Source organism: Neodiprion pinetum, chromosome 7 (assembly GCF_021155775.2).
Source record: "Neodiprion pinetum isolate iyNeoPine1 chromosome 7, iyNeoPine1.2, whole genome shotgun sequence".
Classification (NCBI taxonomy): Eukaryota; Metazoa; Arthropoda; class Insecta; order Hymenoptera; family Diprionidae; genus Neodiprion; species Neodiprion pinetum.
The window spans coordinates 1,750,180-1,766,797 of NC_060238.1; the positions used below are offsets into that span (position 1 = coordinate 1,750,180).

Here is a 16,618-nt window from a genome sequence, read left to right on the forward strand (position 1 = left end):
ATTGATCGTTCAACGAATAATAACGACGACAACAAGAATAATGATAATGATAATGATAATGTGTATTTCAAAATATGATTAATCGTTATTAATCGATCGAAAAATCATCATTTCGCTACTGTAGGATCGTCTCAAATTGAGTAATTAATTTTTAAAAAGGAAAATGTATTGAGATATCGGAAATTGAACTCCGTCAAAGTCGTTTCTCAATTCCGAAAACAATGATTCTAGTTTCAACATTTCGTTAAATTAACGTAACTAACCTCGGTCTGGTAAAATAAGACTCGTGTACAAAAAGATGTAAAAGGATATCAAACTTTTTATAACAAAAGTTCGTCGTCAAACTAATGCGTGTATTGTTTTTTTTTTGGTTCAACAAAATGCGAATACTGGTTTGCATCACTATACTTACACATGTATAATATTTTCAGTTCATTGGGTAGGTTTGTTGAGATACCAGATTGGTAAAAAATTGGAATTTTTACTAACGATATCTAATTTTTGACAATTAATTAGCTTCTCGTCCTTCCGGTTCGACCAACCTCGACTAGACACACCTGTTGGCTTTTAGGACAGGTTGATGTAGGTGTACTCCGGGCGTTCACTTACACGGCTCACACCCTCGTTATGGTCAAGATGGATTCTCATCCGGCTTAATATAACGTCACTACTACTCATGCCGCAAGGGTAGCCGTTATTAATTGTCGCGGTAATTAATTGCCGGCTTTGATACGGGCAGCCTTACCGGAATCGATCCGTTAACTCGACTGTCCGGTGAAATACTTTCTACCAAGTTTATTCGGTGAATCATTCGATCTCCGTTTCTTCGTTAGAAATCCAGGGCTTGGCTATCACTTTCGCTCGAAATCACGAATGCGTTCATTTTACACAAGCTTCGTGTTTATTTTCAATTTGTTAGAACCTTCGCTCGACGTCGTGGTAAATGTTTAGATAACTACTTGAAATCGTGAAAATTTACTTTGAGTGTCATGCGTAAAAATTCTTTGAATTTAAAAAAACGTGATTTCCAATCGAATCCACTACTCGTCCAACATCGTCAAAAGTGATGAAAAGTTTAAAAAGAAACAAAAAAAGGATTACTTCGATATCCTGATTTCGTTACCGTCCCCCCGAATCCTCTTACTTGAGTTCTTCTTTCCACCAAACCAAACCAAATCAAACCCGACTTCTTCGCGTCATCTAAACCTGACGCAGCTAGCCGATGCGAAATGGAGGTGGGATGAAGGGGCGAGGAGGGGTTTTGGTACCTTTAGACGGTCCGTTGGATCCTTATATATACACATACATACATATATATATATATATACATATATAGGATCGCGATTTAGAATCGCCGTCACCTCGCCCCCGATTCAGCCCCGCATGCAGGCACACAGCCTTCGGAAAATCCGCGAATCGAACCCCGCTCGTTCTTTTGAATTGCCTATCCGGAATTTGCGAAGAAATTGGACTTCCGAATCGGGTCTCCGCGCAGCCTTTCCGTACCGATTTTTCCCCGAGTCCTTTTAGCCCTTTAGTCCTTTAGCCCTCTCCCATCCCTCGACGTAACCGTCATATACCCCTTCGACACGGGTGCCAACCTACGTCTCCATTATTTTCCTCATATTTCGAGGCCTCCGAAGTTATTGCATAACTTTTTTTCTTTTTTTTTTCCAACACCGGACCCTTTCGAATAACGCTTATATACCTATATTATATATATGTATATATATATATATATATATATATATATAGAGAGAGAGAGAGAGAGAGACAGGGTGACTGCTACATTGGCAAAAAAATTCAAACCCTTTCTCATTTTTTCCGAAGGTCGGATTTCGCGCCTCGTACGGGAAGTTTTTCACGTCCAAGATTTTTCAATAAGAAACAAAAAAAAAAATATTCACCCTTGTACACTGCCGAGCAGCAAGTTTTTCTTTTTTTTGATCCTTTTCAGCCACAGAAGCCACTATAAAAGAAGTGGCACCCTTTTGTCTCTTGTTTTTATTTATTTATTTTTTTTTCCTTCCTCTTATCGCATGAAAAATCCTGCATTTTATTTCGACTTCTGTGCCGAAAAAAAAAAAAAAAAAAAAACTGTGATTGCGTGGCTGAAAGAGTTAATCTAGTAGGTATGCGATCTTTCTGTACGCGTTATGTATTTCAAAAGTATCTGTGTCATAAAACAAGGAGCGGGCGAAATTTGAAGTAAGAAAAATTCTTCGGCCGAATACTCGAATATTTTTTTTTTGTTTCCATTATCGTCGCACCAGTTGAATCGTATATAACGATGAGGCAAAACTTCCTTTCCCGAATGGAATTAAAGTGAAAACAAAAAACAAAAAAATTCAACAAATAAACAAAATGGCAACGGAGAACAAACAGGCAGAGAACGGAGAAAAAAACAGGCAGAAACCTGTCACCTACTGGACTTGAATAATTAAATATTATCATCCAACGACTACCAGCACGGAAAAAGAAAGAGAGAGAAAGAGAGAGAGAGACAAAGTGAGAAAGGAGGAGAAAAGCCACGACGTGTGCGAGTGACGAATACAAATCGGATTTAATTAGCTTAAAATGCCCGGCCTTTTGGAATTCTTTATTTAACTTTCGTTCTTTTTTTCTCCTTTTGTTTTTTTTTTTTTGTTTTTTTTTGTTTTTACATTTTGCTTCGCTGCCCTCTTTTTTTCTTTTTTTTCTTCTTTCTCGTTGTTTAATTTTTTTCGGACGGAGGGGGTGGTTTTGTTTTCTTTTTTTTTTTGTTTTCACTTTCTTCATCATTATTATTACAATTAATCGTCTCTCACGTTTCTGCCGTGCAGAAATTTCCAGAAAGGAATTAAAAATTCATCTCCGCACGATCGTATATATTCGGAATATCGTTGCACACGCGTAGACTTGCAATATATCTGCGTACCATTGCGGAAATATTTTTCATCCCCCTGGTTTTTTTTCTTTCCATTTTTATTTTTCCTCTTCGTTCTTCATCTCTTCTTGGAATTTTTCCCCCCTTTTTCCCTACCCGTTTTTATTCTTTCATCCAATCTTTCAACGTTTGAAATATGAAACATCATACGTATACGATTCATCTATCTATTATATTTATACGCGAGCATTGCCAGCGTGGCGGGTTTGTAATATTTATACGTCGATATTTTATTTTTTTCACTTCTTTTTTTTTTTTTATATTTTATTTTGTATATTTTACTCGAAACGTATCGGTGATTTTTTCGTTCTATTTATTCATTTTTTCAGCTCCTTCCGTTCTCCTTTTCGAAATATTTCATACGCGTGCGTATATTTACAGCTGCAGTTATTCACGATTCTCGATAATTTTCCACCTAAGCGTGTAAGCGTGTAAAAGCAGCAGCAGCAGCAGCAGCGGTAGCGGAATATTTTCACCGACTGCAGGCATTCGAAATTTGTTATTCAACGATCCTTTTAAATATTTTTGCATATATTATTTTTCACCCTGCTTCATTCAACGCTACAAATCAATTATACACTTTTGCCACGCGTGGCCGGCTACAAGTTTAGAAACAAAAGTGGAAAAAAAAAAAAGAAAAAACAAATCTCATTTCCCTCACGCGTTTTAAAGACGATATTAACGATGTAAAATAACTATACATTAAGTGTAATTAAAAATTGTTTTTATATTTAATATTAGGTGATGGTCTTTTTTCTTATTTTCAAAAAACCAGAACTTGGGCGTAATTGATTAAAAGAAAAACCAGCCGGAGAAACAGTTTACGCATATTTTTTAAAATAAACATATAAACTGGAAAAAGTGTAAAAGTGATAAGGAGGAAAAATTATATTCTAGTCGATGAAAAATTGAAAATTGATTTATTTCCGTTAGAACCGGAAGCTTGAATTAAACGGGAAATGGAAATTTTTCATGCCGTTGATGCGATTGTAAAATCCTGTGAGTTTCATAAAAATTTCCATTCTCTCGATTCTTCCTTCGTTTCTTCCATCCTTAGCCATATTGTGGGTAAGCACGAGAGTGTGAGAAGAGTTCGGAAAACAATCGAGATAATTAAATAAAAAGCTTCGCAATGATGAAGCACGAACGGCGAGGAGAATAAAAGAGAAAAACTTGGGTTTCATTGTCGAGCATCCGCGTCTCATGTCGAACAGTCCGAAGCTTTTTGCTTTCTTGTAGATTAAACGAGTCGAAAAGAGAAGCTTTCTCGACTCATTTTTTACCATCAATTTCGAGGAGAGTAAAATTTTTCTCCACTTTCTCGTTTACCTAATTGACGATCAATTTCGACGATAACGATTGTTTTATAAACATTTTGACACTTTGAGAGGAGAGAAGAACGATGTAACTTTTAATAAAAAAAATATCGAAAATTGAAGGAGAAACGAAAAGAATTGTGAGAGTAGAAAAAGTGATGGAAGTAAATTCTTTTCTTTTTTTTTTTTTATTTATTATTATTTACTTCAACACTATCGTCTCAACGGTAAGAATAATGACGACGACGATGATGAGAATGACGATTGTTTCATGACATTTCGTAAAATATTAATTTGTTTTCTCAAAATTAGGATAAGTTTCTTACCTACAAGTACGTCAATGAACTCACGCATCCTTTTTTTCTGTATTTCAGCACCCCTGGTCGACGTTACGAGCGTCGAGGGTCAGAACGTCGAATTATCATGCGACATATCACCGCCGATACACGACAAACTCCACATGGTGCTTTGGTACAAAAACGACGACGGAGTTCCGATATACACGTGAGTTGAAAATATTTACTCTCCCAGTTTACGGGATTTTATATACACCGGATGAATTTCGATCTGCAAATCCGTCACTTTGTCGTTTTTCAACTTTGAAATTCTTCGACTTTGGCCATTTTTCTGCAACGTATGTGAAATTTTCATTTCTTCCACGCAACGCGAATAAAAAAAATAAATAAACAAATAACAGTTTCGATAAATAAGTCTGGAAGTTTTTTGGTCATAGTGAAAAAACTGTCTTTGATTTTATACAATAACATTTTATACCACGAGGAAAAAACAGAGAATGATGAATAAAAAAAGAAAAGGACGAAATAAAATATTTACCGACTCGAAAGAACGAAAGTAACTTAGAAAAAAGCGATTCGCTTGAAACTTGTTACTCGGGAATTTTTTAGGTAGCTGAAAACGAATCCAAAGTCAGAATTTCAAAATTCAAAATAGCTAATCCAATATGGCGGAGTGAAAATACAAAAATTGATCCTATTCGCTTTCATTAGATTCATTAGATTCGTCATTTCGAATGTTAAAAATTTGTCAGATGTGATCCGATTTTTTAAACGAGCATCGTGAAAAATGTATGCGCCTCAAATAGTTTTAAGCCAATTCGAAGCATACATTCGTAATTGAACCCCGAAACTCTTTGCCGACGAGGACAATCCCGGAATATCATATCAACGCGGTTTCAAACTTGTAATTTATACGACGGAACGGAAGGAGGGGAGGACACCCTTTCAATCATTGCTAATTATCACAGTTTCTCTCTCTCTCTCTTTCTCTCTGTCTTTCTTTCTCTCTATCCAGCAAAAAAACTTCGCAGAGAATAACAAATTACACTTTTATGTATTATTGCAATATTTATCGGTAGATATATTCTTAGCCTATTTCTTAGTCCGGATTATAATTACGAAAAGATCAATCCGTCGATTAGTTTTATTTTATCGCAGATGTTTTGTTTTTTCCATTTCTTCGTCACTTTGATTTTATTATATTCTTATCCGTTCCTGGTTTTATCATCGCGTTATCATTTCCGTCGACATTTTAACCCGCGCCACGTCGCAAGAATATCAGGTTGAAAATTCCTTTCGAATATATTACCACGAACCCTTTACGGTCAGGTGGAAATCAGGGCATGACCGCGTTATATGGGGATACATATGCCTACCTACGCGGTTGCCAAGGTACATTAAGTCGGTTTAACGCGTCAACGATCGTACGTTTTTATTTTTATTTTTTTGTGTTAAAGGAAAAGGTCAATCGACCACGATTTAATGAAATATAAATATCAATTACTCGACCTCTTTAATTATATATTGTAAACAAGATTGAGAGATTATTATACGAAATGCGGATAATGGCGGACAAAAATTACAGGATACAGATTCGAAATAAGACGAACCTCTTTTAAGGTTGCAATTTTTGATGCCTTTTATTTTATTCATATTTTCTGCTATGCGATTTACAGTTGTATAATTTTTTTCTAAATCCTGACCACTCGCAAGTATTTGAAATTTGAAAGATTTATCGCATATTTTCCAAACTTATACACTTATGGAATAATAATAGGCTGCGAGGCAGATTGTAAACCAATAAATTATACCGCAATTAAGGTTAGGTAATTATTACCAAATGGGGTGAAAATAAGCTCGGATATTATAGATTAATGTGGATTAACATGAGCGTCTTTTAGTTTTTTCTTCTCGTTTATTTCTCTCTCTCTCTCTCTCTCTCTCTCCCTTTCTCTCTGGAAAAACGAAATAAGGATTAGAATAAAGAGGCGAGTAATAAGGAGAAAAAAAGAAAAGCGAAGCAAACAGTGAAACCTCATGAAACTCGACGAATGCCCTCCTTTGAAATATTCACAATGTCGTTTGTCGGTAAATTTTCTCCAATAACCGGCAGCATCCCCTTCCCGAAATCCTTCCTCGACGACGTTTCTGTACAAACGTTTCCTGAATATTAAAATCACGACGTTGCCGTGCCGCCCGTTTTAGGAAAAACGTTCCTTATATTCTTCGACTATACACAAGTAACGGAAAAAAAATAACGAGCGTGACGACGGAAAAGAAATGTAAAAAAGGAAACCGTAAAAGAAAAATGTGGAAAAAAATGAAGGAGAAACCTTAGATATTTGCGTAAGACGTGTACCATATTTATGCGTAAGAATTGAAGATATTGTTTTGTTGCATTCATTGTCAGTAAACACGAAACGATGACTGGAAAAACAGTTTTTTCGCGACACTTTTCGTTCCGGTGAAAAGGGAAGAGTCCGTCGGTCTGATCGACTAACTTCCGCGATGATCTCGAAGACGGTCGGGTAAAAAATCTGTAACTGGTAGGACTGGACGATCGAATGAAATAGATTTGAAAGAAAAATTAGATAAAAGAAAATTCTGAGAAATAAAAAGTTAAAAGTGAATATATAAACTGGGATAACCATAATCGTTTGTTTAGAAAAAGTACAAGTTTGTCGGTAAAACATTAAAAATCGATTTATTTTCGATTGAAGCGGAAATTTAAATTATCTGATTGGAAAACTCTGCAAGTTTTGAATTTTCTCATTCAGCCATTTGTGATATTATTGCGAGAATTTTTCGGACCGATCGACGGACCGAAATTTTTTTCAAAACCTGTTCTTCTGATTCCGGGCTTTCGAAATTCGTGGTAATTAGAGAAAAAGGTTTTTCACCGAAACCAATATCTTTCTCACATCATCAAACACGATGAACGGTAAAAAGAAGTTTGTATAAGTTTTCGGAACAAAGTGGAGAATTGTTTTTTTTTTCGTATTCCACATTTTTCGATCCCTCGTTTCCGCATATCAGCTGTTACGTCGGGTTGGATTATATTTCTCCGAAACGGGGAAGGTTGAATTACGCACGTATACGTGAGGTATACATATTAACATATATGTATATAATTAGAGAGCCGCGTGCGGCGATATTAACGCCCGATAATGACCGGCGAGGATAATATCACTCGTCATAACGCGGAAACGTGATAATTTGTAATATTCGCACACATTCGTAATCGACGTGCGTGTTCGTAATAAAGTTGGAACGAATGTCTGTATCGCGGTTGCGAGGGTTTCGCGGGGTTTGGTTGGGGTTAGGACTTAATTCCTCGCGCCTCGGGGGCGCTAAATTGCTGGGCATAAACGCGTCGCTCGAATAATACAAAGCGCTTCTGACGGACGAACCAAGACTCGCGGAATTACCGGTGAAATTCTCGCACGTATTTCCTTTATCATCTTCTCTCTCCATACGGACGAGCCGCGAGTCGGATCGAAAAAGTCATAAAAACTATTGTAAGGGTTGAAAAGTACCCCTGAATCGGACAATCTGCTGCAAGGTTCGCATCTATGGGTTGAAACGTCGGGGATAAATTTTAAAATTCCTGCAATCGATTCCAAGTCCAAACACTTTGTTGCGTTTGTTTTTTTATTTTTTATTTTTTCATTCTTGGCCCGGGCTGATTCTGGTGAACTCGTTTTATTCGCCGAACAATTTTCTGCAGTAATAAATTCACGTCATTAAACGCGGAATTTCAATTTCAAATTGTAGCAAAATGGTTATAAAATCAAAAAAAAAAAAAAAAAAATGTCCGAATCGAAACAACTACGATAGACGGTGATCGGTTTTTGAAAATCGTCAAGTCCAAGAAAGGCAAAATTCAAGAATAACGAATAACATTTTTGTCCTGCAAGGGAGAGAACGAATCGATTCTTCGCAAGTCTTAAAAAAACAATCAAAAAAAAAAAAAATAACCACAAGCTTCCCCCTCCAAATAAAATAAAACAAATTCGAAAAGAAATAATCATTTTTCTCAATCCTCTCTCTCTCTCTCTCTGTTGTACATCTTATCTCAATTCTCTGCGAGATAAAACCGCGTTTTCCTCATAGTTTGACACGGCTTTGATTTACGGCGGTGGTTCAGGGAGGCGTAGAAAACGCGGAGGGCCGGGGGTTAAACATCGGCAAATTTTGTACACTCGAACGATTTTACCCGCCTCGACGGCGCTCCGCTCGGCCCGCGGAAGCGAACAACGGCCACGATATTTTTCTCGATCGTAATGCGACGTGAAACCCCCCCGCCCCGCCTCCCCCCTTTTAGTTGGTTGGTTCGTTGCCGCTGGGTATATAGGTAATACATTAGATTTTTAACGTCCCCTATAAATTCTGGCATGAAGCTGCGGTTAATTCAAACCATAACTCAACCAATCTACCATCTTTGCCGCGCCTCGCACCCTCCCACTCTTTCTCTCTTTTTCCCCCCCTTTCTCTGGCTGCACGTTTTTTTCTCTGGCTGGCTGACTGGATGTGTTTTATCTACGCAGCTAAAGACAGATGCGGGCAGATCTACGTGTATTATTCCATCGAGGATTTACTATCCATGCGCTTGTACCCCTTGTTTCTATAGTTTTCATCCACCGCGTTTCAACCGTCGTGCAGCTGGGGTGGAAGAGCGATGAAAAAAAGAAAAAGGAAGAAAAAAAAAATTAACAGCGGCAATAAGGTACAACGGTACGGAAATTGGCTAACGTGACGGGGAAAAGAAAAAAAATAAGAAAGATTGAATTCGTAGATGCGAAAAATTATTTTTACCTCATTTTTCTTCTTCTACTCAAAGTGTTGAAAGTTATGTTCCGTATAGTTTATTTTCTTTTCAAATATTTGAATTTTTTTTTTTTTATTTATTTATTTTTTTTTCTTTGTTTCCAAGCTGTACCGAATTTCATATAATTGAATCAAATTTACTCTTTAAATATGATTTATTTCGAACCTTTCAACAAAATTGACATCTTTTTTGGTGCCAAGATTTTCGATTTAATTTTGTTTTTTCTTCTGATATTCATACCGCGGTCAATGAAACTTGAACTCGAAAAATCGAGGGATGTAGAATTTAAAGGCATACGAAGAGAAATCTGTGAGAGAATAAAAGATAAAAATGGAATTTTACAAAAATTTTTATTCGATAACGTATTTTTTTCTTACCACAAAACGTTTCGACGTTTCTGGTGTTTTTTTTTTTTTTTTTTTTTTTTTTTTTTACCACAAATCTGTACGAGACGTATCATTCTCCGAACTCTCGCTTGAAAGAAGAGACGAAAAAAAAAAGGGAGTCGCGAAAAGGGAAAAAGAGGAGACACTGAAACGGAAAAACGAGAGGAAAAAAAAGTTGTATGAAAAAAAAAAAAAAAAACGGGGGGGTGGGAGAGAAAAATTGGATATAAAATTGTCGTTTGAGTAGAAAAAGACAGGGCCGTGCGGAATGAAATATATACTCCATAGCGATCTTCTCTCTCGCGTCGTTTCCACTTCTTCATATTATATTTCACCTTTTTTCCCTTCCCCCCCCCCCCCCCCCCTTCCCCCCTATCGGCTTCTTCACCCTCGTTACAACCCCCCCTCCCCCCTCCTCCGGGGGGGAGGTGAAATGGCCTTAATCTTTGACCCGGCAATCTGGAAATCCTCGACTCTCGGTGGTCTTCGACTACTATCGTCACCGGCATATATATGTGTGTACGTACGTATAACCTCTCTGCGGGGGTGAGAAAGCAAGGCTGCGGGAAAAGGGCGCGGGGAGCGTTCACGAGGGCAGGACGACCAGGGAGGGGGGGGGGGGGATTTCCTTCCGACGCCCGGCTTAGAAAACGTCGTATTATGGATGATTGATGATCACGCCAACGCACAAGTGCCTCCCTCCCCCCCTCTCCGACTCACGCCATCACAAAATCATCCCCCAACCGACGACTACCCCTACAATTAAAACGTCTCGACACGCGACAACCGACCGAGTGACGCCTCGACGTTCGCTCCTAATTATCTGACAGTCTTACTTATTGTATGACCTCCCCCCCCCCCCCCCCCCACACTATCCACCACCACCCACCCTTCAAAAACAGTCCCAGAGCAAGAGACGTAAGTGATAATGAATTATAGCAGTGTAACGTTAAGACGACAAGAAGATAGAAATTGTTTTTGTAATTTGTAATTGAATTTACGCCTTGTATACTCGAAATACAAAACACATTTGTGGGTATCGTGTACAGTTGGAAGAGAAAAAAAAAAATATAAATTAGATTCTCGTTTTGTAATTAGAACGGATGAAATAGTGATTACTACTGATTACATTGTATTTCGTGATCACAAGAATTACTTTTTTTTACTAATTGCAATTAAGTAGAAAAAAACCTGGATATGTAGAAATTACGTTACATTTCTTGATTAGTACTAAAAAACATTCAAGTAACGTTGCATTTCATAATTGGGAATAAGGAAATACGAATCACGCTGTATTTTATAATTACCAGAAAATAAAATACAAATCGATTTTTTTTTAAACGTGTAATTTGTGATGAGAATTTAATCATTTACAAATTGCATTTTTTAATCAAAATCTATCTCACGGTACAAATTGTAATAAGGACGTGCCCCTCCCCACCAAATTCGAACTGGTTTTTTTTTTTCCTAAGAAATTCGTGTTTTTCATTTTATTTTTTTTTTTAACATTCCAGTAATATTTTCCTCTTCGCGCGATACAATCTCTTTTCAAATATTTGCAGAAAGTAGACGCACAAAGAGTTGAAGAAAAAGAATTTGTCGGAATGTAAAAATTCGCTGTTGAAGATATTCTCAACTACGCGAGGTTTTCCTTCTTTTATTTGTTTATTTTTTCTGTACCAATTTCTTTACTCCTTCGGCCATTTCTTGTTTTTTTTTTTTTTCTCTTTTCCTCCATCCTATCCTCCTGATATTTTTCATTTCACTCGAGGGTTGCGACATTTGCGTTTAAATTTTTGCGGATCGTAGCGTCGAGCTGAATTCGCAAAAGTGGGCATATTCGTGTATAATTTTTTCGCACGGGTATGTGGGGCGCGAAAAACATCGCAAAGGTCGGAAGGGAGGTGAAAAAAAGACGGAGAGACGGAGGTACTGGAAGTGGAAAGGTTATGTGCCGAGCGTTCGGTGAAAAGCGTTTTCTAGCGCTCTCTACTCGCTAGTGGGAAACGTAATAAACGGTTTACGAGCCAGCCTACAAAATGTAACTCTTCTCCTGCTTTCGGGGGACGAGGAGGCGTTCTTACGTTCTACGCAACCCTTGTATTACGATATTTCACCTCTGCCTCACGTATGCCGAATTCCGTGACAATATTATTCACCGGCTACAAACGCGATCGAAACTCGAGATCTTGTTTTCACTTTGCTGTTGTAAGTTTAACGGGATTGAAATTAGCAACGAATTTTTTACTTATTCTTACAATGACTTTGAAGGGAGTAAAATTTTTAAATTTGAATATTTTTTTTTTTTTTTTTACGGTTTAGCGAATTTATACCAATTTCAAAATTGCGGAACAAGTCTTTTTTCCTCGGTACGAATCGAGGAATGTCAAACTTTGGGAATCATTTTAGAAATTGTTACATCTCTACGGGCTGCAAAATCATGTAATATTTATTGCGACGTCTTAGAATTGCAAAAATCTCAGTTTCAGTGTTGCGAGATATCAAAATTTGAGACTTTTAAAATCGTTGAATCACGCAGGCTTAAAATCGCAAAAATGCTGAGTCACAGAGTCAAAGAATATCGAAATCTGAAGGTCCGAAGGTTTCGCTATCGCGTGATGTCAAAAGTGCAGACTTTCAAAATCGTCAGGCGATGCAAAGTCGCGGAACTTCGAAACAGCGATATTAAAGAATCTGAAATTGTTGGTATTAAAAATGTTTTACCTAACCCCTTCGAACCTCGGTGGAAAAACTTGTGCTTAAAATTGGCGGGGAATGCCCCGTAGGCATGGAAAGTCCCGCCTGCAGAGCACGCGAGGCGCGAAAGGAGAGGAGGGGGGGTTTAGCGCAGGATGGGAAATAATGCAATTTCCCTGACATTGCAGAGGCTCGAGAAGTCGAGAGCCCGTGGGATCTGGATCTGGATCGCGAGCTTCAGTTTCGCGAGCTTTTAAGCTACAGGCACCGTAAATTTACAAATCGAATCCCCGACCCGGCAGCGATTCCTGACCTTATATCCGACTCGAAAACCGATCCCCGCCCTTATTCCACGCTATGATTTTAATCTAATCCCTTATTTCACCTCCGGCAATCCGATCCTGTAATATTCTTATCTCCCACACATATCGGATGGACGCGAATTACGTGTGGCGTTACGTGTGCAAAACCCGATTCGATTCTCGATCCGATAGGTCGGGGTGTAACTTTTTTTTTTTTTTTTTTCCTCTCCTTCTTCTTCAGTTCTCACGAACGCACGATTCAAACTGAATTCGAAAACTTGCGGAAAGTTGAAGGAGAATTGAAAAAAAAAACAAAATAATAATGTTAATAAAAAAAAAATTCACACCCCTAATTAGAATTTTCGACGAGAAATTTCAATCCGTTTTAGTTGTTTTCGTAATTTTTCTTTCTCTCTCTTGCTTTTTCCCCTTGTCGAGTATACGTTTATTACACACGGTATATGTGTATGTATATATATATACATGTATGTATTATATTATACCATATGTATGCAAAACCGCCGAGGGCAATAGATTACATCGCGCAGATAAATTTGTTTAATATTACGGCTAACCGCAAGGTGGTTTTCACCCTCCTACCTCCTAGGATGTACCTATACATATACCGTGCGCGTGATAGGTGTATTTATACAGCTAGACCAGACACTTGTCGGTGCTGCGCTTGAAACGCGAAGGCGTGTGCTTTTCAACCCGAGTGTTGTACGCGTGAGAGATAAGAAAATGAAGGATCCTTACTTAAACGTCAGATTATACACAAGGATACAAATTGTAAAATGTACGAGGCGTAGATTTATCTTGATGGAAATTCACTCGGGGATATTCGTTGAGATGATGGAAATTTGTAAACCCAGAATCTGTGCGAATCGTGATCGATGACAGAATTACGGGAAAGGAAAGGGTGAGGGTTGGAAAAAAAAATTGACGATTCAATTGCGTATTGAACACGATTTTGCTTCTCAAAAATTTAGCTTCCGTCTATCTTGATGTAGGAATCCGTACGTTCATTGTCGTTATTATTATTGTACAGAAATTTTACATTATTTTAAACAGAAAATGATACATTCAATTTATGTATCATACAAATATCGTAGGACCAGATTTTGATAAAATTTTTCGTCTAAACTTTTCATCAAATGCTTTCCTATTAACGTTTTTTTTTTTTTTTTTTTTTCGATAGAACTTGGGAATAGAAAGAAAATAAATCCTTGACCTTAATCGGAAATGACTACGGAACGAGGATTAGCTGCAAGTGTTATTTATTATCTTGTTGCATATCCGTTGGATCGAATTTAAAAATCGATGCAACTCTCCGATGCAGTCTGCATTCGGAGTATCGGTTTTCATTCCCTTCGATTTGTCGTCGGACACACTCACGCGTCGAGAGGCTTCTGACACGCGTTGTATCGCATGTCAGAATCACCTTTTCCGTATCCTTTACGCCATTCTCGATGCGTGATAATTAATTATTGAGCATATCAACGCGGTTCTCGTTTCGCGGCGCTGATGATTCGACTCGTTTATCATCGCTATTTGTAGTCCGGAGACGATTAATAATGAGCAGCGGGAGAAACGGAAGAGAAAAAAAAAAAGAAATTAAAACTTCGCGACGTCAAGATTTCGCGAAGTGAATCAATCACCGAAATCTTACACGGAATTATCGCGATTGCTCGAAATACGCGTCAGATTCAAATAGCTGATTTAATTACATCGTTCGAAAATTAATATACCTCCTTTGGTTGGAAAAAAAATTTCATCCCCACAAATCGGAATCAAAACGTATCGAAATCGTTTCAAATAAACTTCGAGATCTCGCGAAATGTGATTTTCATAATTTGCAGAGTAATTTAAAAAAAAAAAAAAAACTAACAGTACGAAAGCAATCTCGCAATGAGAATCTTCTTGCATGTATTTAAGTCGCAAATTTTCTTCGCATCTTTGCCAAGCAGGACCATTTCCATCGAAAACACAAGTCTCGAGGGAATTCTTGGAATCATTCTACCGGATGGGTGGCAAAGATTGAGCTTGAGCTTGAGCTTTCGCGTATTCACCCACCATCCCGGAACCTTTGATCTGGCGCACGTTGCCTTGCCTCCGGCAAATTCCAACGACGTCAAATAGTGATACGTACACGTCGCGTCGGGATAATCCGACTGCTCTCAGCGGCGAAATGAGGGGGCGGGGAAAAAAAAAAAAAAAAAACCACCGTTTTACGGACGTTTGTAATTCGGACCAGCCAACCTCAGCACCGTAAAGAGATAAAAAGCGGAGAAGCGAAGAGGGTGGGAAGAGTCGGCGAACGTTCTTTTGTTCCTTTGGCTTTAGCTGTTAATTAAACCTGGCGGATAATCGTGCCGGTCGTGAAAAGCTCTTCCGTAATATTTCTTACCTCATTTCGATTATACGAGTAGCAAATTTCGCTAAAGAAAAATTCACACGTCGTTCAAATTTATTCCCATACCCCGATTTTAAAGAAAAATATCAGTAATCGGGATCTGTTGGGGATTCCCGACTAGGGCCCAGTCGGATTTCAATTTCAGGTCGCGGGGCCTGATCGGAAAAGCGTTGATTTTTCTTGATCTGAAAGTCACGAGGTACTAACAAAGTCTGGTGAAATTTTTTCCGAAATCAATACACACCGTTCCCTGCTGCTTTTACAACTTCTACTTAGCGTCGCCTCGCCTCGTTTCGCCTGCATTCAGGCCGCCCGGCTTTCACCCCTTATTTATTTGACTCTGTGCGCCGTTCAACAATTCCTGCTCTCCGAAACTTTCAGACGAGAATCTCTGCCCCACGGGTGCCTCTGACCCACTCGGAAGCTCGCTCTCTCTCTCTCTCTCCACTTCAACCCACCCGCAGCCTCCGTATTGTAATATTTAAGAGAGGCGCAAGCCTCTCTTTATTTCGGACCGACTCTCGAGTAAGTAAAGCCGTAGAGAAAGGAACCGGGGTGTAATCAACCCCCAAAATGCGTTGCGGAGACGCGGAGACGCGGAGTCTCTGGAAAAAGTTCTCCGATGCTTTGGTCACGAATTCCTCGTGTACGCGTTGTAATTTTTTTTTTTTTTTCCTTTTTATCTTCCGCAGAATCGATCTGTGTTACTCCCGTCCTCTTTACAGGGTTTGAATTCTTGGGGTTCAAGTCAATATTTGACCATACCTTGCATGAATTTATGATAACTTCGCTCCGATATTTCCCAGGCGATTCCCCAGCTTGGTGAAACGGATTTCAAAAACGCTCCTATTCTTGCCGGTTGACAAAAAATTTTTCAACAAACAAAATTCGAGCAAGTACTAAAATCTTTTAAGCTTTTTTCCTACGGTGTTTAAACGATTTCCAGGATCACCCTCCGCCTCGACTCGACCGCGGCTCATACGAAATTTAGCACGAGATTCGCGTTTCGACGGATCTAGTTTTTCACCACCTCCGGAACACAGACCATTTATGCGCGACGAAGAACCGAGGCAGCGAGTCAGTCGGCGGAAGGCCGCCACCAGAGTGAAAATCGTTATTTTTATTCTCCACCGCACCCGCTTTCCCCAGGATGACGACGACGAGAATGCGGACGGCAACGAGTCGCAACGCAAAGCGCGTGTTATCAACCCCGGTTCCCCGACTTGAAGGGTAAAGACACCGTTTTTTGTTTAAAAAAATTTTGCACAACTTCGCAGTGCTTTTCGTGTTCAAACGGTCATGATTAAAAAAAAAAAAAAAAAAAAAAAAAACAATTTTTAATTTCAACAATTTTCATGTCGACTCCGAATAATTGTGTAAAAAATTTTAAAAACAATCCGTTCGATGTACAGGAATTGAAAAAAGAAAAAATCAACTAAATTTAGAATAATTAC

General features: G+C 38.5%; 1 protein-coding gene across 6 annotated transcripts in view; it reads left to right on the forward strand.

Annotated features, from left to right (window-relative positions):
• LOC124222723 (protein turtle homolog B) overlaps positions 1 to 16,618 on the forward strand; it is a 164,206-nt gene that overhangs the window by 71,776 nt on the left and 75,812 nt on the right. For all 6 annotated transcript variants that reach the window (XR_011177589.1, XR_011177588.1, XM_046633972.2 and 3 more), the window contains exon 2: positions 4,617 to 4,746. Coding sequence is in view for 4 of the 6 variants with exons in the window: in XM_046633972.2 (XP_046489928.1) it covers positions 4,617 to 4,746 (130 nt within the window). In the remaining 2 variants the exon portion in view is untranslated. The remainder of the gene's footprint in view (positions 1 to 4,616; positions 4,747 to 16,618) is intronic.